The sequence below is a fragment of the Sprattus sprattus genome (genome assembly GCF_963457725.1).
Source record: "Sprattus sprattus genome assembly, chromosome: 9".
NCBI lineage: Eukaryota > Metazoa > Chordata > Actinopteri > Clupeiformes > Clupeidae > Sprattus > Sprattus sprattus.
In genome coordinates this window covers 23,543,768-23,567,208 of record NC_137928.1, presented here as the reverse complement: position 1 = coordinate 23,567,208, position 23,441 = coordinate 23,543,768, and the positions used below count along the sequence as shown (strand labels likewise).

General features: G+C 40.8%; 1 protein-coding gene across 1 annotated transcript in view; it reads left to right on the top strand.

Moving 5' to 3' along the window:
- LOC308370688 (neprilysin-like) overlaps positions 1 to 23,441 on the top strand; it is a 28,143-nt gene that overhangs the window by 3,055 nt on the left and 1,647 nt on the right. The window contains exons 2-21 of the mRNA XM_080845389.1: positions 4,380 to 4,550; positions 5,467 to 5,502; positions 5,665 to 5,826; positions 15,812 to 15,895; positions 16,235 to 16,330; positions 16,427 to 16,545; positions 17,050 to 17,115; positions 17,985 to 18,119; positions 18,229 to 18,330; positions 18,447 to 18,583; positions 18,702 to 18,795; positions 19,018 to 19,146; positions 19,959 to 20,057; positions 20,192 to 20,269; positions 20,634 to 20,737; positions 21,008 to 21,066; positions 21,492 to 21,611; positions 22,003 to 22,136; positions 22,654 to 22,719; positions 23,298 to 23,393. Of these exons, the coding sequence (XP_080701515.1) occupies positions 4,380 to 4,550; positions 5,467 to 5,502; positions 5,665 to 5,826; positions 15,812 to 15,895; positions 16,235 to 16,330; positions 16,427 to 16,545; positions 17,050 to 17,115; positions 17,985 to 18,119; positions 18,229 to 18,330; positions 18,447 to 18,583; positions 18,702 to 18,795; positions 19,018 to 19,146; positions 19,959 to 20,057; positions 20,192 to 20,269; positions 20,634 to 20,737; positions 21,008 to 21,066; positions 21,492 to 21,611; positions 22,003 to 22,136; positions 22,654 to 22,719; positions 23,298 to 23,393 (2,087 nt within the window). The remainder of the gene's footprint in view (positions 1 to 4,379; positions 4,551 to 5,466; positions 5,503 to 5,664; positions 5,827 to 15,811; positions 15,896 to 16,234; positions 16,331 to 16,426; positions 16,546 to 17,049; positions 17,116 to 17,984; positions 18,120 to 18,228; positions 18,331 to 18,446; positions 18,584 to 18,701; positions 18,796 to 19,017; positions 19,147 to 19,958; positions 20,058 to 20,191; positions 20,270 to 20,633; positions 20,738 to 21,007; positions 21,067 to 21,491; positions 21,612 to 22,002; positions 22,137 to 22,653; positions 22,720 to 23,297; positions 23,394 to 23,441) is intronic.

The window sequence follows — 23,441 nt, the reverse complement described above, 5'->3', positions numbered from 1 at the left end:
GAATGATCACCATTCACCAAAGTGTGTAAACTCAGGCAGGAAATGCCAACACCACACTGTGAGCCACTGTATTCATGTATACAAGACAAAATAATGAATGACAAGAAGTGCTCTTTCGAATTTTGTAAAGTGACTATAGAAGAAGTGGAAAAACTGCTGTTGTCTATCAATAATGAGAAACCACCTGGTATTGTTATCCTGGATGGGAAGCTACTGAGGGTGGTAGCGGACCATATTGCCACTCCAATATGCAACATCTTTAATCTGAGTCTTGACAGTAATATGTGCCCTCAAATCTGGAAAGAGGCTAAAGTAATCCCACTACCGAAAAACACTCGTGCTGCCTTTACTGGCTCAAACAGTCGACCAATCAGCTTATTACCTGTTATGAGCAAACTGTTGGAAAAAATTGTGTTTGATCAGATACAATGCTACTTCTCAATGAACAACTTGACAAGCATTTACCAGCATGCTTACAGGGAGGGACACTCAACCTCCACAGCGCTCACGCAAATGACAGATGATTGGCTAAAAGATATTGATCAACAGAACATTGTAGGAGCAGTGCTACTGGATTTTAGTGCCGCCTTTGATGTTATTGATCATAACTTGCTATTAAAAAAAACTCAAGTGCTATGGCTTTACTCCATCTGCCGTAGCATGGATTGAAAGTTACCTAACCAATAGGAAACAAAAGGTTTTCTTTAATGGAAGCCTGTCAAACCGAAGACATGTACAATGTGGAATTCCTCAGGGATCCTCATTAGGACCATTGCTTTTCTCAATTTTTACAAATGATCTCCCACTTGTTTGTAAAAAAGCCTGTATGTCTATGTATGCAGATGATTCAATTATATATGTCTGCACCAACAGTTAAAGAAATCACCTCAGCCCTCAACAAAGAATTGCAGATGGTATTCAAATGGGTCTCTGATAACAAACTGGTCCTTAACATTTCCAAAACTAAGAGCATTGTATTTGGGACAAAGCACTCACTTAGCTCTAAATCTCAGCTGAACCTGGTACTGAACAATGTTGCTGTTGAGCAAGTACAGGAAACAAAGCTTCTGGGGGTAACTTTAGACTCTAAACTATCATGGTCAAAACATATAGATTTACTGGTGCAAAAGATGGGTAGAAATATATCTGTGGTTAGAAGATGCTCTTCTTTTTTAACACCTCATCTGATCAAACAGGTTCTGCAGACCCTGGTATTGTCTCAACTTGATTATTGCTCGGTAGTCTGGTCAGGTACCACAAAAACAAATCTAGGGAAGCTTCAACGGGTACAAAACAGAGCAGCGAGGCTTGCCCTTAAGTGCACACCAAGAGCAAACGTGAAAAACATGCATGACCGACTCTTCTGGCTGAAAGTTGATGAGAGGCTAAAAGCATCACTTATTTCTTTCATTAAAAATATTAACACATTAAAAACCCCTGACTGTTTATTTAGGCAGCTCACACTCAGCTCTAATGTACACACATACCCCACCAGACATGCCACCAGTGGTAACTACACAATTCCAACAATAAAAACAAACTCAAAACAACGTACAGTATTATGCAGGGCTATGGTAGAATGGAACTCCCTTCCAGATAACATAAAAAAAAACAGAACAAAGCTGGATTCAAAAAGCAGGTGAAGCAACACCTCATGGCTAAGTATGTAGCTAATGGGGATCCGAATCAAATCAAATCAAATCAAATTCCTGGCTGATCGCGGACATTCCCCCGAAATATCCGTCTGCCGCATACGGACGGAATTTCCCGGGAAGGAACCTGCGAGTGGAGGGGGGCCGATGTGTTTAGCATTCTCACCTCCCGCTGACAGAGGTGCGAAATGCTCTTATTAGCATATTGACTGTCAGCAGTCTAGCCACACACACCCTGCTGCAGCCATTGGTTGAAAACGACAAGGAATTGAATTAAAACGTCTTGTGATGAGACGGTGGATTCTGCCTATAGGTCAGCTTTCAACTGACAAAACGTATCCCCTCCCATTTACAGCTATTGCCCCATAAAAACGAAATTAAAATGTACACGATAATAATTTAATTAATATTCTGTCTTTAGGGTTTTGCTCCGGGGTTATCACATTTCTTGATTCACCTTCCGTTTTCAGACTTCTGTTTTTAGGGTTTTGATATCAGGATTCTTGCTTTGCCTTTCAGTTTCAGAGTTCGAGTGTTCCCATGTAGTGGACTTATGTGACGTTTTAATTATGTTTACGTAAAGGCGCCCGAGGCAACATTAGAAACTTTAGACTCGAATAATAAAGTTCAATTTCTAGTCTTTTTTACACGTAGTAAGTTTCAATAACACCATACCATTCGACCATCGACACCATCGACATTCACAGTGGTGTAGTGGTCCCTGGAGAAGTGGGTATAGCCTACTCTTTATTTATTCATACAGCACAGGATAAAAACCCTGTTTTGAGAAGTGGGTATACCCAATGCTGACTGAAAAATAAGTGGGTATACTCCGTATACCTGCGTATACACTGGACTACACCACTGGACATTCAAGGAGCAAAGATGAGACGTCATTGTGTGGTGAGAACTGATAAAAAAAAATCGCCTGCCTTCTGTTTCCCACGGTAGATCGCATGTTATGCTAGAAATGGCTTAGTATGGGTGGGATGGGGAAAGATAACACCTTTCCATCCAGACGCAAATTTAGCTAATCGGCTAATCTGTAAGTGGTTTCCAGATATATATATATAGTTGATCTCTCTTATTTGACGAAGCAGTGAGTTAGCTGTCTTTCAATGTCTCTTGTCGAATTATCTCACATGTTTATGGTGGTATGTGTTTAAAAGTTTTAACTTAGGCTATGTGTAATGCTCCTAACTTATATATTATTATTTAACCTTAATGTTCTTGAGATTCGTTTCTAGCATGTAATTATACAGAGTCAGGCTTACTCTGATAACAGTCATTAAGAGTCGTTAACAGTCGTTAAGCAACTTGGGCCATGGTTGCCACTAGTGGGGATCGAACCTGTGACTTTCAGGTTTTTTAAATCAGTGAAGCAGTGACGGGTGCCTCCCCTGGCGGGGGGGGGGGGGGGGGGGGGGGGGGGGTTCAATCCAGGTCAATTAAATTAACATAACAAAACCAAGGCCTGGCCAAGGGAAGGGGTGGGGGGGCTTTCACACTAATGTGGGCTTCTACGGCAATACACAGGGTCAAAGACTGTCGTAAATCCCACATTTCATGCAGTGTCTTTTACTGTCCCACCCACCAAAAGAGCCATCATTCTTCTTTCATCAAGGAAGACTCTAAGCCATATATACAGTAATCTAAGCTAATATCATACCAGCCACAGCACAGTAAGTGGGAGGTCTTCCACTAGGTGACCAACAACCACACAACCGTTGCTAGTTTCATTTCGGACGCAGACAAACTAGACTTCATGTAAACGGGGCTTTAGTCATTCATTGAGTCAACCATGAAGGACCAAAATGTGTTCTGTATTAAAAGGCTCACGCATTTGTCTTCATTCCAAAGGATTAGTCACACTTTTGCATACATGTCTGAAATGCTAAATGTACAAAAACACCTTTACAACAAGCAGCAACATAAGACATTTATGAGAATGTCTTTGAGAGTGTCTGACAAGACAGACTTCAATATATTAATATCCATAGCCTTGCCAAAGTCTTGAGTATCTACAAACTGATCAAAACAGCTCAGACTGGACTGCTGTGTGGCCAAAAATGTGCCCCTCTTTTCTCAGTACATTTTATGGAATGAAGCAGGCCTTAATCAAAGAGAGATTGTAAGGCTTTGACCCCAGGTCGGGATCTTCTCATCCCGGCCAAAACTCAGCAAGACCTGTCCCTCTGAAAAGCTGTGTCAGCACTACAGCTCCACAGTCCATGGGTGTGAGGGAGAGACCCTGTGTTCTTGTCACTGCAGATTCAAGGATAAAGAGCCTGTGGAGATAAACTTCAAGCAAACAGCAGGACTTTTTGCAGACCTCTAATTTGTCTGAAAAGTGTGACCAAACCCGCATTGGCATTAAAGAAGAGATACTTAATATAATCTTTAGAGACTGAAGATTTATTGTCATGTGAAGGAGAGAAAAAAAAGAAAAAAAAAAAAACACAGCCAAGCTATTCACTATGTTGTCTTGTGCTCTGGCTCAGAAGTCCAATGAGAACAGACTTGACAGCATGACGTTGACAAATATATCACCAAATACATTGGTGAGTGAGCTAGCCACCTTTTACCAAAGGCAGCAGTGCTGTTGCTGATTTCTTCAAGTCTGTTGGTTGTAAGGTTGTTACCTCGCTAGTTTTAGACATACTTCCATAATGCCTGTCTAAATACTCACTCCACCTTTCTCTCTCTCTGTCCCTTTTTCTGTTACAGGTGAATTGGGACAGGCATCGCCTGACGGACTGCTGATGATGGCTGACAACACCCCTAAGTCGATGAGAAAGCCTCGGTGGACATCACTGGAAATTGGCCTCATCACAATTGTATGTCTTCTGTTCATCATTGTCATAGCCCTTAGCACCCTGTTCGCCACACAAAGCAATGGTGAGTAGAAATCAACAACAGCATCAACAATAATATGGATGCATGGATACAATCAAGTTAATAGCCACTCCCATGACTTTGGCAAGCCATTCCCATACACCCATTCCGCGGTAATTAAGTAAGGTGTGAGGTGTGCTTTTTCAGAGATATGAGTAGAAACTGAGGTTTAGTAATGGGGAGTGATAGCTTGGGAAAATAGGTTGTCCGAAAGGGGATAAAACGCTTGTTAATTTTGTCAAATTTGTAAATCATCTATTCTAGTTAAAAAGTGCGGAGTTAGTGGTCTGTGTAACGGGGCATGTGATTGGGAAGGGTTAAAAGGTATGATCCACCTGCCATTCCCTGTGAATTGTTAAGTAAAATAAATCTCATTTATCTTTTGATTTAAATTGAAGTTAAATTCTCAATTTCAATTCAATTTAAATTGAAGTGTCCACATTTTTCTCAATGTTATAGTGCACTACAGCCCTTTCAACACTGATCTCTAGTTTGCCAAAGCTACCCTGACTTCTATCTCATCAGCAGTTTCCACCCTGAATTAATGATTGAGAAGCTTTACCAGGCAAAATGCAAATAGGCAAAATATGTCACTACATGATAATTTACTTTTAGCAACTGGAGGAGTGGGGGTTGTGGTGGTGATAACTTCAGAAAATTCAACATAAGTTAAAAATAGTTAAAACATGATTTTCTTAAATTACTGCTTAAGTAATAGTATAATAATAGTTTAAGCTATCTAACCATGCATTCATATATTGTAAAGACGTTTCAAGAATTGAAATACAATTACACATACTGTTAAAGAGAAAATACATGATCGTTGAAAAAAAGACATTAAAAACCTAATCTTAGTAATATTTGTGCATTAAAGTGATTTGCATGTTTCAGCATATTTTTGTATTTATTTGTCTTTTAGGTGGCATCTGCACCACTGCAGATTGTACCCAGTCTGGTAAGATGTAGTTCTGTCTTTGAATTGTGACCTTTGAACTCTTTGTGATCTTGCACACCCTGCAGATGTTCATAGTGCAAATATTCTGTCACATGTTCCATGATGTTTGTTTGCACTCAGTGCAGTTGCTTTTGGATTCTCTGTTGGTACTTACCCCTGCAGCTGCTCGCCTCATTGCGAATATGGACTCCAAAGTGGACCCTTGTGAACATTTTTATGAGTATGCCTGTGGAGGTTGGTTGAAGAAGAACATCATTCCAGAGACCAGCTCAAGATACAGCACCTTTGACATCCTCCGACACGAGCTTGCTGTAGTGCTGAAAGGTAATGAGCAGTCATGCAAATGTTTGACATGTGTCACTTCGTGAATATCTGTTATAAAACTGCCTGTCTGTCAGTTTGTCTGTCTGTTTAGCACTATAATATGTTTTACTCAATAAGCCTGTGGCTATTCATAACCCCTATTATGGGTTATTTTTCTGTTTGACCCACATCTGCCTGGAAGAAAAGATGGGTTCTAGAAATAGATTGAAAGGCAGATCCACTGACCAGCAAAACGAAAATCTGTTCGGAAGACAAAGGAGAACATGGCAGTGGAAGGATAGATGTGCCAAAACACCTCAGAAGGGTCACAGCACCTTAACGTTATTGGATGCAGAAGGAGCTCTAGGGAGCTGGGGTCAGGAAAGAGTAGCTCGTTAGCCACTAGCCTGACATGCTGATTTACGGAGTTGGGTCCTGTTGCACCCCTGGGAGGGGGTGGGATGGCTTTGAAAGGGTAACATGTGACACGAGGTGTGGGATTGCTCCTTGGGCTTCAGGCTGGAAAGGAAAGGACTGCAACATGCAGGGCATACTGACTGAGCAATGCTGAGCTCATGCCAATGTGGGGCTGGTGGTATGTTGCAGTGTGTATAGCTGGTCACAGCCTAGCCATTGGCGCCGGGGCTATCACTTAGGGACGCACTAAGCCATTATTTAAGCACAGGAGTGCAAAGGGCGAGACCTCCACATACTTCTGTCCCTTGTCATTCCCCATGCCAGCGGTCATTCCTGCTGTCCTTGTAGTGAACAACCACTTATGTTCTTTCTGTCTTAAGCATATCATTTGCACCTTTTTGTTCATCTCTCTCACCCTCTGCCTCTCTCTTTCAACACCAGGGTGTTTTTTTTATAGAAAAACAAGTGGTAATCACAATCATTGCACCGAGCCCTTTCTTTTCTTTGTGGAAGCTCTTGTACGCCAACCACACTTGATTACAAGGGCATTCGAGGGCTTGTATTTAATAATGATTTCCCACCGTAGAATTGTGCTACAACCCCACTTTTCTGACCTCAGTGATTGTTGTTGACAGAGCAAAGGAAAGTACTGGAAGTTAGTAGTGAAGAACATAAAGTACTGAGGTAACATTTAAGTTATGAAGACATATCAGATTTAATTAGATTTGCTCATCAATTCAGAAAGTAAGCACAATTATTCACTTGAACCATCCTTCATAAGACATAACTTTATAAACATGTTACGACAGATACCAAAGCCTGTTGTTACTTACATGAGACAATTGCCTAAAACATACAAATGTCATGGATTTTGGATTCCATTTCAATATTGCAGAAGAACAATTTGGACCAAAGGATTCACAAAAATGTGACTTGTACAAATCATTGAAACTCACCCCATTTGGACTGGCACACTGTGCAATAGTTTGCCTGGGGTCTGTGTGCCTTTTAATTGCTTTTTCACAGCATAAAGGGCTGGCGTGAGAAGGAGAGGATAGAGGTTTGATATTTTTGGCTCTATTTTCTGTTGTGCTAACAAGTTTCCAAAGTTGTGGATAAGGAAGAATATCTATTAAATGCCAGGAATGTTGTGGTTGATTTCAGTGTAAGTGTAGGGTGGTGTGTGTGTGTGTGTGTGTGTGTGTGTGTGTGTGTGTGTGTGTGTGTGTGTGTGTGTGTGTGTGTGTGTGTGTGTGTGTGTGTGTGTGTGTGTGTGTGTGTGTGTGTGTGTGTGTGTGTGTGTGTGTGTGTGTGTGTGTGTGTGTGTGTGTGTGTGTGTGTGTGTGTGCGTGCGCGCGCGCATGTCAGAGTGAGAGAGTGTGTGTTTAATTATGTGTTTGTGTGGGCATGTGTATCAATGAAAGTATTTTTATGCAAATTCATTTACATACCATTATCAATGATTATTGTACATTATGCAACTTCACAAGGTGCTAATAACAACAGAACAATACTAGAATAAAATAAAGAAAGGAAAGGTATCACAGCAACACAACATGTAAAGCTAGGCAGTAAAAAAATAAAGGGGGTTGTAGCTTAAACTGGTCATTATTGTGGGCGTGTGTTAATACTGGCTAGTACCACTAGAGGGAGCTCCAGAGTCTATTCCATGACCGGTCAATGACTGCGGCATGGTCTACGTGACTGGTCAATGTCATCAGTGTCAAGGTCCAGAGTCTGTTCTGTGACCAGGCATTACGTCTGGGATGGCCTCTGTAACTGGTCAATGCTAGAGTGCCACTAGGGGGAGTCTGTTCTGTAACCAGTAAATGTGTTCCGTTACCGGTCAATGCCTGCAACACCTCACTCTAACTGCTAGAGAGTGCCACTAGGAACTCCAGACTCCAGACTCTGTTCTGTGACCGGTCAGTGGTCAACTTATAACTAACACTGATCATTTCAGGCATTGGCACTTGCCATAGAAACATGTAGGAGCTCTGTCCCCGTTTTTCAGGCAAGCTTTATCAGGATGTAATCAAAAAATGTTCAATCTTTTTTCTAGAACCAAAAAGCCGGACTCCTGCGCAATCACTTCAATATTTTTATATTGCCTTTCTAAAATCTTTTCACAGCATTTAGTATGAACATTTTCGAACAGACCAACTGTTGTTTTGTCTGGTTACTGAAGTGTCTGGTTACTGAAGTCTCAATTATTAGTCATAAGTTCATGGTGGTTGTAACCGGTTGTAGCAGTCACCCCACCTGGCCTTGAACCCAGGACTTTGGCACCAAACCTGCACCCTGACCGCAATGCCAAAGAGCCAGGCTCGTATGTTCTTCATCTCAACAGGCATCCCTTACGCATCCTCCTACCGTACTAATTCCATCCCAGGGTGCCCCAAACACTAGTGCTTCACCCATCACTGGGGTTCCTCACATAGGTGGTCAACCTAACCGGGGATCCCGGTTCACAAACTAGGCACGCCTCCGATGGCCTCACAGCAAGCCCTCCCACTTCTGACCAGGCGACAATTAGTATCCACATCAACACTGATTGTCGTTGAAACATTTATATTACTAAAAGATGACTATGGCAACTATTAGTGTCTGCATCAACAATAATTGTTGTTTCTATGTAACATTAACTTAGTCGAGGCAAAGATCCCTAGATATCTTCATCAAAGCAATTTAGCTAGCTGACAGGCTAACACTAGTAACTACAGGATAGTGAAGGCTAAGGATAGATATAGCATGAAAGAATGTATGTGAAAAGATGACTAGGCAACCATTATTGTCTATACCAACTTTGATTGTTGTTTCTATGTTGCATTAACTTAATGAAAGCAAACAGACCCATGTATACCTTCATTTAAGCACTTGAGCATTTGGGCTAGCTGACAGGCTAACCTACATGTGCCAGTAATTACCAGATAGTCAAACATTCTGCAATAGAAGCCTTAGTAGGTTATGTGTGTCTAGCCTATTACATCAAGGTGACACATAAAATAGAGATTACATCAATTTAAATTTAAAAGTTTTATTTCCCAATGTTTTCCACTTTTCAACACCGCAGTGCTTTATAAGGTAGTCAATGTGTTTAATTATATGTTGCATTAACATTACATTGGCTTTTTTAAGTCACTGCAACTTAGTTGTTCTGTGTACCAGGGCCCCCAGCAGTTCGTGCAAGGTGCCGGAGGCATTGGCTGGTCACAGAACACATTTACCGGTCACTGAATGGTCTCTGGAGCTCTCCCTAGTGATACTGGCCAGTATTAGCACACGGCCTCAAGACTGTCCAGTTTGAGCTACAACTGCTTCTCAAAAATTGTTTCTCTGCTAATCATAGTTTTGGTTGTTTGTGTTGAGAGTCATGAAAGTGAAGGAAGGAACGTGAACACTATTACCTTTTTATTTAGTTTGTTTTATTTGAGAGTGAGACTGCCTCAGAATGCAAAATATAATAGCTAGAAGAAAGAAAAAGTACTAAGACAAGTACTGTCTCTTATTTTCCTCATGTCTGTGTCTTCTCTGAAGAGCCCATTGAAGCCTGCATAGGGGATGAGTACCCTTGCCAGATCAAATTGTAATATTAATGTGGAATGCATTCAGTAGAGTGCCAAGGGCATTATACTGTTAGAAAGGCTTTTCCATATGCATAGAGGAGATGGCGAAAGAAAGGTTTCCTGTCTGCTCTTGATGAAGAGAGAAGCCCAAGGCTCAGGGTCGTGTGAGGCAACAACATGTGGGCAGCAGGTTTGTGTATCAAGTTACCTCAGTAGTGAAGATGCTGGACCTGAAAACAGAGTCTCTAAAAGACAGTTGCACAGGAAAACCTCACTTATTCCCAGTGGGTGTAAGTTCAAGAGATGGTCTGAATGATCAATGCCCACTTTCATTTGCCGCTTGAACGAGGCCTTTATCACAAAAATAGGAGCTTAGTGTCTTATTTAGTTCTTTCTCCATTTATATCTGATTTGTACTGTAGATAGATAGCACTGACTCTCCCATTTAGCCAAATGCGGAGTGGAGTGTAGAGTTACTGACAACAAGAGCCATTTCCTGACAGAAAAGACATGGGGATTGAAATTGATATCAGACAGTCAGAATGTTGACAGTTATTTGCTCACCTGGCTTATTTGCCATCCTGTCATAAAACCAGCTGGAGCCAGTATTGGCTAAGATGTCACTGGACTGTTGTGGAGCATATCCAGACTCTCAGAGTTTGTTTCGAAGCCTCCACTGCCTTCCTACTTATCCACATTATTCAGTCCAAACTTATGACATGTGCCTGGATAAGAGGTCAAGCTTTTAGGCTAGCTTCACCATGTTATTGTGTCCGTAACACAGTGTTTTAGAACTTACAGAACACAACAGTGTGCCTATGTAACCACAACAACCTCATACGTATATGTGGCACCTCAGATAGCATCTCTGACAGTAGGAGAATATCTGGGTAGGAAAGAACCAGCAGCAGAATTCTGTTCCATTGGTGTTTTAAGATCACACACAGTTTAAATATCAGTGGCAAATAGAGAATGGAGAATGAAAATATGCCTGCTGTCCTGGTTGATGCAGTATGTCATATGCTTACATGCTGAAGAGCCAGAAGCATGCCCTCTATGGTTGGTTTGCCAATTTGACCAGGGTGTCCTGATATTAGAGTTGAACAAATGAAGTGTGGTCCACAAGTAAGCCTACTGTTTATGACATATTATGCCTAATGTTGTGATTTAGGTGGCGCACATGCACACACACACACACACACACACACACACACACACACACACACACACACACACACACACACACACACACACACACACACACACACACACACACACACACACACACACACACACACACACACACACACACACACACACACACAATATGTACATAGTCCGCACCTTACACACTGTATCGTGTGTGTTCAATTCTCATCATGAGAAAGGGGGACAATACATTCTTAAATAGAAAAGGGTCAAGATCACTTTAATGTAGCCTACAATAGGATTCTTCACCCCTTACAAAATGTACCTTGCACCTGCGACACAGAGTACTTCTATGCCTTTGGTAGAATTCATGGGGTTATGGTGTTGGGGAGGTCCAATTGCACAATTTTGTCCTATGGATACATTTTAATGTGCAGCTATGAGCGCTAGAGATATGTTCAACTACATTTTCAGCTAAATCGTAAGAAGCTGGGGTTCTTTTAAGCTCTACTCATGTCAACCATAGTGTTCAAAGATTTTTATGATGCTAACTTATCAGTTGACCATGATGACAATTTATATCTAGCTCTTAAAGAGTTCTACTTAGAAGAAGTTGGTATTATTCACTCATTCATATATTTTGGGTTTTGCAACAGTGTGGTTTCACCCTGTTCATAATTATTGTCAGTTGTCCCTTGTTTGGGTTGTTGTTGTTGTTGTCTGTTGCCAAATAATGTATTCGGCTTTAAGCACAAACCTGCTCTAAACAAAGCAAAATGTTTGTGTCACTTTCTGTTTAACAGTTAAAGTCTGAGATTTAATTTGTAATTTAATCACATTTTGTATGACATTTTATGGCTTTTATGAACATTTTTAACTACAGTTATGTCATTCGTCATGAGTGGTGTATGTAGGTGTCATATGTAGATACATATGATAGTGTTCATTTGCACTTGGATACATATGTAAGGGATAACGGCCGACGAGCTGTGCAGTCTACAAAGTTAATGGACGCTGCGGGGCAAAGAACTCCACGACGCGCAGCGGAGTTGCTCCGCGAAGTCTATTAACTTTGTAGAACTGCACAGTTCGGAGGCCGTTATCCCGCTTATCTCCCGTTAACAACATCCAAAATGTTTTTATTCTTATTATTGTTATTATTTAGAATTTCCTTTATCTTTAGGAAACTTAATATGCATAATAACCTGATGAATTCTTAATTTGAAGCCTAGTGCTCACGTTAGAGAAAGTAGTGAGAAAGTAGTGCGTGGAACTGGTCTTATATGACCTTTAGTTTCCCCGGGCATTGCTGCAAAGTGACACTCATGAGCTCTCCTCTGTAAAACGGACAAAGGTGTTGTTCATAAGGTTTTACTATTTAAAGTTGAACTCCACGTTTCCGTTGATGGTGAAGTTGATCAGAGCAACAGTGAGGTCAAGTTTGGTGATTTTGGTCGAAGGCTCACAATCGAGCCGGCGAGCTAGCCGTGTGAGCTACTATCTGTTTGAATGGGTTTTTGATCTCCGCGCAGTGGTGGGTAGAGTACTGAAAATTGGTACTCAAGTAAAAGTACAATTACCTCCTTCAAAATCGACTTGAGTAAAAGTAAATATTCCAATTGGAAAAGTTACTTGAGTAAGAGTAAAAGTGTTTGGATCAATGCAAAACATAACATGAGTATTCAGAAAGAAATGCACTCTTGAAACATTTCTTCACAAGTTGCTTCATTGTATCATGTATTTTTTTTTTCATTACACATCTCATAGATCACACATACATTACTTTTATTTTCATTAAACCTTATTACACGCACACTTAAAGCTGAGCCAACCAGGCAAGACTAGACTACCTACTGTAGATCTGATATCAGATCAACTCCAGAGATGTATACACACACACGCAAATATCGAGACCGTTTTTTATTAACCATACCAGCGCTATTGATGTGATAAATAATTTTAACATACTGTAGCCTAGGTATAGCCTACTTGTTTGTGCCCTTGCATATTATAGCAAACGTGCATTCGGACGTTAGCTGGCAACTATGTCAGTCAGTCAAACAAACTGCTAACTTTAACGGTGGCCATCTAGTCGTTACGCTAGCTGCTAACATTCTAACGTGACTACTGCAGCCAATGTAGCCTAACGTTAAATGGAAACGTCTTCCGGCAGTATAGAGTTTTATCAAAGAGTATAGAAGTACCTCTATACTCTTTGGTTTTATGTGCAAGAATTTGCACTGCGCCTTGTGCATAGGATGTGAGTTTGTAAAATGGTAAAGGATGTAACATTTATCTCCAGGACTAGCTGCAGTACAGATAAAACAAATGCATCTTACCTGTACATGTTTGCGAAGGTTCGATGTGGAGTTATTGAACGCTATGAAATGACAACAATGCTGCGACCTGTGGAGGGCGCGTCGATAACGCATAGCTAACTGACCTCTCAGTTTTTACCCTCTGGTTGCCTTGCGCTTGTATTCCAGTAAACAAAGATATGTGTACTTTTATCACAATACTCATTTTAATGAAAGCACAATGGAAATGTAACGGAGTAAAGAGTAGAATTCTAGTTCAAATATTTACTCGAGTAAGAGTAAAAGTGCAGACTTTATAAAGGAACGCAAAAAGTACTCGTTACCCGAAAAATTTACTTTTTTACTCATTTACGTTCCTTGTAACGCGTTACTACCCACCACTGTCTACGCGTTAGCAGCCGCCTACAAATAATATTCGAGACTTTCAGTTAAGACTTACAAAACTCTGCAACATTCGTGTAGCACATAAACAACTAATCTATAAATATATATATATTTTAGACCTATAAAAAGTCGTGTAGATAGCTTAATTCACACAAAACATTTCCCACTAACTTCTCCCAACACGCCGCCATCTTTGTTCGAATTATCCTAGCTGTCAATAAATAAACGTTACGTTGGTTGTCAATGGTAACCATTCAAGAGCATTGATATGGAACTGCGATTTAACTTTTCTACTGGGACTACGTCCAAGGTGTCCGGTTATACGAACTTAATGTACACCCCATTAGCCAATCAGAAAACAGTATTTCGTTCCAGAGGGAGATAAGATGATGTTAATTTGCACTTGGATACATATGATAGTCTTGATTTGCCCTCCAGTCTGTCCTTACGGCAAGTCACAATACCTAATATTAGCATCAGACTTTTTCATGAATAATCCTTTCCAAGATTTGTCCAAAGATGTTTTTTTCTTCCAGTTCTGCAGCCTATTAGTGTTGTCCAGTGTGAGTCACTATGTGTGTGTGGTATGTACTGTATGTGTGTGTGTGTGTGTGTGTGTGTGTGTGTGTGTGTGTGTGTGTGTGTGTGTGTGTGTGTGTGTGAAACAGAGAGAGCGAGAGAGAGAGAATGAGAGAGAGAGAGAGAGAGAGAGAGAGAGAGAGAGAGAGAGAGAGAGAGAGAGAAGAGGGTTGAGGATTTTTGAAACTGGAGGGGTTCCTGCCTAACGGTCACCAGGCGGTCAGTAATCCAATCACACACACATGATGTGTGCCCTTTTACAGGAAGCCCCCTCACCCTGTCTCTGCCCCCAATTAAAAGTAAATGAGAGCATAAATACTGCTTACCAGGATTATGAATGGAGTGGCTCACTGAGTGTGCATGTGTTGAACTATGTGTGTGTGAGAGACAGTTTATGTATTTTATGTTTCAAGGCAACGAGAGCATTAAGTGAATTTATGTAGCACATTAATAATGACAATCAGAAGTGTTTAGAAGACATTGCAAGATGCAAGGTAGGGTTGGCGATAGGATCTTTATTTGTTATGTGTAAAAACATCCAAGCACGATTACCAGTTATGACCAATATAAGCCTATACCATTGCTGCTGGTGCAAATGTTTTACCTTAAAATAACAGCTTCAAAATATTTTTTAGTACACTGACTTGAAATACAGAGAATTGGTGTGTGCCACTACCACAGCACGCCTGGTGCGTATGTACCTTTGGGGTACAGGGCACTAAACCTCAAAACGCAACAACTAGACCCATGCACTAGCTATAGGAGGAAGCTAGTGCTGTATTCTCTGTATGGAGATAGTTTTTCCAGATGCCCAAAGTCATCAAATGGTCTTGTCTCAGGCTAGCATCCAAACACTGCATGCTTTCTTTCACATATTACTATCAATTATTAAAATGTGACATGTCCATAGAGCACCACTTAGTACCATCCATTATTCCCATTAACACCATAAGGGTTTTTGATGTACATTCAGAGGCAAATTGTATAGCAAATTACTGAGTCATCTTTACTGTCCTTAACACTGGTTAAATGATCCTCAGACAGCTAAGCACTTGAATCATGAATCATTAAAAGACCACTTAAATTCATACACGTCCTACAACCACAACTCTGCAGCACTGTGTGAAATAATGGGTCATTACCTTCAGCTGAAGAAACTGAGAAGTTGGAAGATTTGATCCTTTAGCTACACTCTTCATAGGCAGAGTTTACAAGGAGTTTAAAATGCTTTAGTTTAAAGTGTGGTTTTTGAGGTTAATAACTCACAGATTGTAACACCCCACTCCCCACTACAGTGTTACTGTTCATTGTGGATTCACACATTGTGTCGTTCTAATACCTGCTTAGTAAAAGTATCAGGAGTTCTGATCCAATTTAAGAGTTGTGAACAATATTCCACCTGAAAGTATTTGTATGTTTTATCACACAGTTCTATGTTATGTAAATACAGAGTGCCAGTAAAATATTACACTAGATTGTTATGTTAAACTGTGCACAATAATAACTTATACTGTAAGAAATGTCATAATATATAGTATTGTCAAAATAGATAAGATTGTTAAATGACATATTCTTTCTCTAATCTCAATGAAGGAGTACTGGAGAGGCAAAACACTGGCAACAGCACCAATGCCTTGGCCAAAGCCAAAGTGCTCTACAAGTCCTGCAACAATGAAAGTAAGTAGCCAGTATAGTTCTGTATACCCAGCTATCATAAAGGAACATTAAGAACAAGGAGGTTTTTTGACCAGTGGACACCTGCACTTAATCCTAGTTGTTGTAATTATTTTGTTTAATGTTTTACCTGTTTCAATAATCCTGGACCTCAGCTTATTTGTTTGTAATTTGTATGTATTTCAGCCATGTGCTTTGGAATCATAGCACCACATTAGTTGAACAGAAAATTGTAAGCTATTATCTTGCTAAATTCATTAGAAATGTGTCTAGACCTAAAAGAGAAAACTCTCAATAGAGAAGATTTTGCATCTGCTTTGTTCCGGTGCATTTTTCTGACAGGTCTCATAGAGCAGAGAGGCGGGTCACCCTTACTCTCAGTGCTGCCAGATGTCCTTGAGTGGCCAATAGCAACAGACGATTGGAACACCAAATATGGTATCCTGGATGTGTTGTTTTGTTGTTTGATATGTGTTAGTAGTTGCCCTGTTTCAAATTATAGAGGAATTTTAATGTTTCCCCCCTCCTCTTCAGGACCACGCTGGAGAGCAGAGGACATCATAGCCAAACTCAATGAGAAATATTTGAAAGCAGTCCTAATCAATTTTTTTGTCAGCACTGATGACAGGGACTCCAGTTCCCATATTATTCATGTAGGTATTCAACGCATATGAGGAAGTATTTAAACCATTACTGTGTATCATTTGTCCTTGTCAGTGGTCGCTCTTTGTTCTCACTCATTCTTTCTCCCTGTCTGTCTTTCTCATTCTGAACAGATTAAACACACACACACACACACACACACACACACATACACACACACACACACACACACACACACACACACACACACGCACGCAACACACACGCACGCAACACACACGCACGCAACACACACGCACGCAACACAAACACACACACAGAGAGATTGAGAGAAAGAAACTATTGAGACATATCCGGGGAAAAAATTTCCGCCAAGAAAAATATCCATAAAATAAGTCCGGTTTTCCAGATAGAGCCTTCTTTCAGCTTCAAAGTGCTTTAAATCCAACATTGTGGTCACAGATACTTGTTGACCAGGTCTTTTGCATACATGTATAGTATTTCACTCTGCCAGTGAATGGATGGTTGTGACTTTTTATTATCCCTTGTGCCAGGTTGATCAGCCCAGTGTAGGCCTCCCGTCTAGGGACTACTATGTCTGTTCAGGACCATACAAAGAGGTATGTCTGCAATACCAGGAGTAACCATAGGTAAACAAAATAAAACCTATATGCCCATATGCATGGATGTATGTGATTCCTTATTTTGGGCTATTATAATCACACAAGTGAGATAATTTTAAATGCATGCATGCTCACATTAACACGAGGATATATATTTAGGGACGCCCTAATTTGACAAAACAACATGTTTGATCCAATTCAAAGCTAAAACAGGATGCTGGTTGTAATGAGTTATGCATCGTAACAAGCTGATTCGGTATCAGCAGTGTCAGGTTTCCTCATTAGGAACATGATAACTACGCACATGTTCAAGGCCCCCAGCTGTGACGAGAGATGGAGATAACAGCTCCCAGAGCTGTGTTATGCTGCTGTGTCTATGAGCATGAGAGCCAACTTCTGCCCAGCTCATCAGCATTTGCGCAACCCCGTCCCCTCTCCATTCCACGCCAGTAATCTAACCCAAATGTGATGCAGTGATTATTAGAACAAAACAAAACCCACTTTTTGAAGGTTCACAAGGATATTATCTAGGTCTGCTTTCCAGGAAATAAATATCCAAACCAGAAGTATCCTGTTGACCTCCACATCCTTCTGGTACCACTTTTAATAGGGTACAAGCACATACCACATAAATATTCAGAGATGGGTCCTCTCCTGTCTGCTGTCTCTAGGGGAAACTATAGGGGATGGTTTAGTAAGAGGGGGGAAACAGATTAATGTGCCACCCAATGGGCCACTAATACTATTGCTTTAAGATCTCAAGAGTCTCTTGGGAGGCTGCAGTAGATTATTCAATTCAAGAAATGTTTTTTTCTTATTATAAATATTATGATTGTAACAACAGTATGTATCTATCCCTTCCTCAGGTCTGCGATGCCTATGAGACCTTCATCTTTGACGTGGCCAAGCTAATGCGTGCAGAGAGAAATCTAAATATCAATGAGACTGCCATTAGAGAGGAAGTCCGCAATATTATGCAGCTAGACAAAGAATTGGCCAACGTAAGCACTCCTACCTTGTCATATTCATGCTTTGTGTGTGTGTGTTTTGTGACATTCCCTGTTGTTAAACTTGCTGCTGAGTAACTACAATGCTCCTGCTTCATCCAAGGCAACAGATACTTCAGAGGAGAGAAATAATCCTATGCTTATTTATAACAAGATGAATCTTGGGGCTTTGAAGATGAACTTCACCTTGGAATTTGAATCTGGTGTAAGTAGCATTGTTGAACTGGTTTTTGTGACGTGCGCTCAGATATGAAGAGAAAGCATGGTTTCACAGAAGTGCTAACTATTTAATCCATTAACCATGCCATTTTCTCTCACCAGTGGTTCAACTGGACGTACTTCACCAACAAGATCATGGAGACAGTGAATCTCACTGTGACAGACGCTGAAGACATAGTTGTGTATGCACCAAACTACCTCAGAAAACTCAGCGCTATTCTAGATAAGTACTCTACCAGGTAAGTCATAGGACACTGCAGCAGCAACACAGTACTGAGAAACGGGACATGATGGAAACATTCCATGACAAGTATGCTGCACAGTTTCATGCGGTAAAGTAACTGCTTTGTCCCTTAGACAAATTCAGAACTACATGGTTTGGCGTTTTGTGATGAGCATGGTGGGGGGGCTAAGCAAGGCATACAGAGACACCAGGAAGCCACTTCAGAAGGTGAGCCTGACACTGAGTCACGCTGACGAACACTGAATGTTTAATAATGTGTGGATGTTCATAATCATTCTCCTCTGATTTAAGTTTCACCTTCACCGTTTCCGCTACTATCCTCTCATTTCTTGGAACTTAAAATAAGAGGAAACTAATTGAGTACTGCCTGGTTAACAGACTAATGACACTATCAATATGAGCACACTCTCCTTTTGACTACCCTGGCAGGCCATCTATGGGACCACATCTGAGGCAGCCATCTGGCAGCAATGTGCCAATTATGTCAACACCCACATGGACTATGCTGTGGGCAGACTGTATGTGGAGGAGGCCTTCTCAAAAGACAGCAAAAGCATGGTAAGCTGAGCGCTGCTGTCATGTGCATTGATTTATATGTTGGTGTTTGTATGTGTGTGCCTATATGAGGGCTGCACGTCTAAGGCACCTGTCATTGCAGATCTATTGCTCATGTTTTACGGGCTCTCACTGACCCTCTGTACGGCTACATTCTCTCTCTCTCCCCCACGCTCTTCCCATGTCTTTCTAAAGCGTGTGTGTATGTGTGGTCAACAATGTGCTAAAAATAATGTATTAACAATGGGTTGTAAAAATATATTGCACTTGAAACCACATGCGTGTCAGTGCATATGTGTGTGTGTGTGTGTGTGTGTTGAGTGTAGTGTAGGATAGTTTATGGGTTTATCTGACCTCTCGCTGGCCTCTACTGTGTATACGTTGTACACTATCTGTGGTGTGTTCCACCTTTTGAAGTCACGTGTGCCTCGTTCGAACTGTACACATGCTGTACGGTGGGTCAAGTGGCTATCCGCTCTCATGCACCAGTCTATTTTGAAGCCATGATGACAGACAGGGGTAAAGTCTCAATCTGTGGACTAAAATAAAACATCCATTCATTTTCTAAAAGCCACAATGTCTTTACCTTCCTGCAGAAAAGAAGCATTTATGAGAACTGGTTGTAAAGTCAAGCTAAACAAGTTTTTAGTTTATTATTTAGTTATGTGTGTTATTCAGTTATGTATCATAAGGTGTGTGTGTGTGTGTGTGTGTGTGTGTGTGTGGGGGGGGGGGGCTTGTAATGTATGAAGAACCGGGAAATCAATAAGTGTGATATGTAATGGCCGATGATTTTGTATTTTGTTGTGTCTCAGATGGATGAGATGATTGCTGAGATAAGGGAAGTTTTCATTAGTAACCTCAATGATCTCCCGTGGATGGATGCCGAGACCAAGAAAGAGGCTGCCCTAAAGGTGAGAGTTCATGTTCCTGGACCCTATCTCCGATGAGTTTGGCATCATGCATTATCTTTTAAAAGGAGATATTGACACTGTTGGCTTTTCTGCACCCTGATGTATCAGGTTAAGTCTATCTCCTCTCCCTGTAGGCACTGGCCATTAGTGAGAAGATCGGTTATTCCAAAAATATCATGGATGACGACTACCTTAATAAGGAATATGAAGATGTGAGTTGGCTGTTAAGGAGCAACATTTGGGGTCGATTGCACTAACTGCATGAAGCATACATGCTAATGTTGTTTTGCTCTAACTTGTAGACTAAACCGTTAAAAAAAAGATATACGAGGGATTTCAGTAAAGAGCAATCAGCTTTTGGTCTTGTTTAGATGTTTTCTGTGCTTTGAACAGGTAAACTACAATGCTGATGAATACTTTGTTTTTGTTTAGATGTTTTCTTTGCTTTGAACAGGTAAACTACAGTGCAGATTAATACTTTGTTTTTGTTTAGATGTTTTCTTTGCTTTGAACAGGTAAACTACAGTGCAGATGAATACTTTGTTTTTGTTTAGATGTTTTCTTTGCTTTGAACAGGTAAACTACAGTGCAGATGAATACTTTGAAAACACACTGAGGACCACAGAGGTGACTCAGAAAAAGAGACTGAAGAAGCTTCGGGTAAAAGTAAACAAAGACGAGTAAGGTCCCTCAATATCAGACACATCTACTCACACAATATTTGCACAGGACGTGAACAAATGGGTCTTTGAATGCACGTATTATCCTCAAAACATTCAAAGACATGCCCTATTAGGCATTTTAGGATGTAAAATGTTATTTCATCCTGTTCAGAGGTTTTAACCCAACAGGCTTTTTTCATTTTCCTAATAAAATACATATAAGTAATGCAATGTGATAGTAATATTTGTATTGAATGTTCATGCACTGTCTAATGCCTTTACTCTAAGGTGGATTACAGGGCCAGCTGTTGTGAATGCCTTTTATTCAGCAAGCAGAAACCAAATTGGTAATGATATTTATATTTAATAATATTAATACAAAATATATTAAATGTAATATAATAATAATATAGATATAATAATATTTCAATTAGCAGTTTTGCAGTATGGAAAAGTTGCTGTTGCCACCTCTTGCAGTAAAATATTAATTTCTCAATGATCAGTTTTTTACTATTGCCACCTGACCTAATGTGTTGTATTTATATAGTTTTGCTTGTTGTGTCACTGAATCTTCAATTGTCAAAGCAGTTTCATATAGTAAGATAGATTATGCTATCTCTGTGAAGTGTTTTGAAAAAGTCATTTCAATACAGAGACATGTGTTAAAAGAATTAAAAAGAGAACAAGATCAGATTTGTTTCTCTATAATTCAAGAAGACAAAGAAAGATGTTGAGGAGGAACATCTGTTCACGGACAAATTCTCTTTTGTAGTGTTTCCTGCAGGTATCCTTCAGCCTCCCTTCTTCAGCAAAGGTCAAGCCCGGTCCCTGAACTATGGAGGAATTGGAATGGTGATTGGGCATGAGATCACACATGGCTTTGATGATAGTGGTAAGAGGGGAAACTACAGCCCGGTAATTTACAGGATTTCATAATTTCTTTACCAGGCTCAACACATATACAACACACACACACACACACACACACACACATACACACACACACACACACACACACACACACACACACACACACACACACACACACTAACACACACACACACACACACACACACACACACACACACACACACACACACACACACACACACACACACACACATACATACATACATAGATACACACACACACACACACACACACACATACATGAAATAGAATTCCTTAGTTCATTCAACTCAGACTTCTTATACTGAGTTCATCGTGAAGGCTCTGTTTGCCTGGTGGCTGGTGCATCTCTGCTAATTACTTTTTTTTTTCAGGAAGGAATTACGATAAAAATGGGGACATGAAGGACTGGTGGAGTCCCTCATCCTCCCAAAAGTTTCAGGAGCTTTCACAGTGCATTGTGGACCAGTATGGCAGCTTCTCCTGGGATCTGGCAAATGGGCAAAATGTATGTGATGATCCCCTGTATTTATGCCACTGTTGAGCACAGAGCCACCATGAACAAGACCACTGTGTCTGTCCCTGAGCTCTCTCCTTACACAATTATATTACCAAAAGAAGAAGCAATGGCATTGAAAGTACTTACACAGGTTTGTGTAAGGTCAGGCCTCTGCACATCTTCTCGCACTTCCCACTTATCCTGCCGTGTTTTTGTTGCGTGTCTGTGCGTCTGTGTGTGTGTGTGTGTGCGTCTATGTGTATGTGTGTGTGTGAGTGTGTTTGTGTGTGTGTGTCTGTGTGTGTGTGTGTGTGTGTGTGTGTGTGTGTGTGTGAGAGAGAGAGTGTGTGTGTGTCTGTGTGCCTGTGTGTGTGTGTGTGTGTGTGTGTGTGTATGTGTGTGTGTGTGTGTGTGTGTGTGTGTGTGTGTGTGTGTGTGTGTGTGTGTGTGTGTGTGTGTGTGTGTGTGTGTGTGTGTGTGTGTGTGTGTGTGTGTGTGTGTGTGTGTGTGTGTGTCTGTGTTTCAGCTCAATGGGAATCTTACCTTGGGAGAGAACATTGCAGATAATGGGGGGATCCGCCAGTCCTATCAGGTGAGAACAGCACATCACCCTCACTGGAACTCTGGCAGACAGAGAGACATGTCTGTGCCTATCATCTCCTGCTTTCTAACAGCCATAAACCCACTGAATGTATGTTGTGTAGGTGAATAGACTTGGTGAATGGCTTTATTGACTCCCACACAAAGCAGCTTTCGGTGCTTTGCTGGGAAGATTCTTTTAGTAACGTTTGTGATGACAGATATAGTCAAGATCCCCCCCCCCCCCCCTTTGACCCCACAGTGGGGGAATGCAGGATGTACTTAAACAGAAAGGATTTGGTGAAGACACTAATTACAGGGCAGCTAGATACAGGGGCAATTGGGACACATTTTATTGCCAGTGAAATCACCCCAAGGCTTTGCCCATTGTCAGCATCTTCCTCAGGATGGAATCGAATCCATTGGTTTCCTAAGACTATAATGAACCCCAGATTGTTTTGTCCGAAGAATAATAATAAAATAACATTCTTCAATCCAGAATGAAGGAAAAAGAGAAATCTGCTGTGAATGTCAGTATACTCACTGTATCTATTTGTTTATTCAGCTTGTTGAAATGAACTGTTCCTCCAGGCTTATCAGAACTATGTGAAGAAATACGGCCCTGAAAAACCTCTCCCAGGTATTCACCTCAACCATGAGCAGCTTTTCTTCCTTAACTTTGCACAGGTGAGATTTGGTTAAGGATTTGGTTGTAGAGCTGATCTTAAATATTAG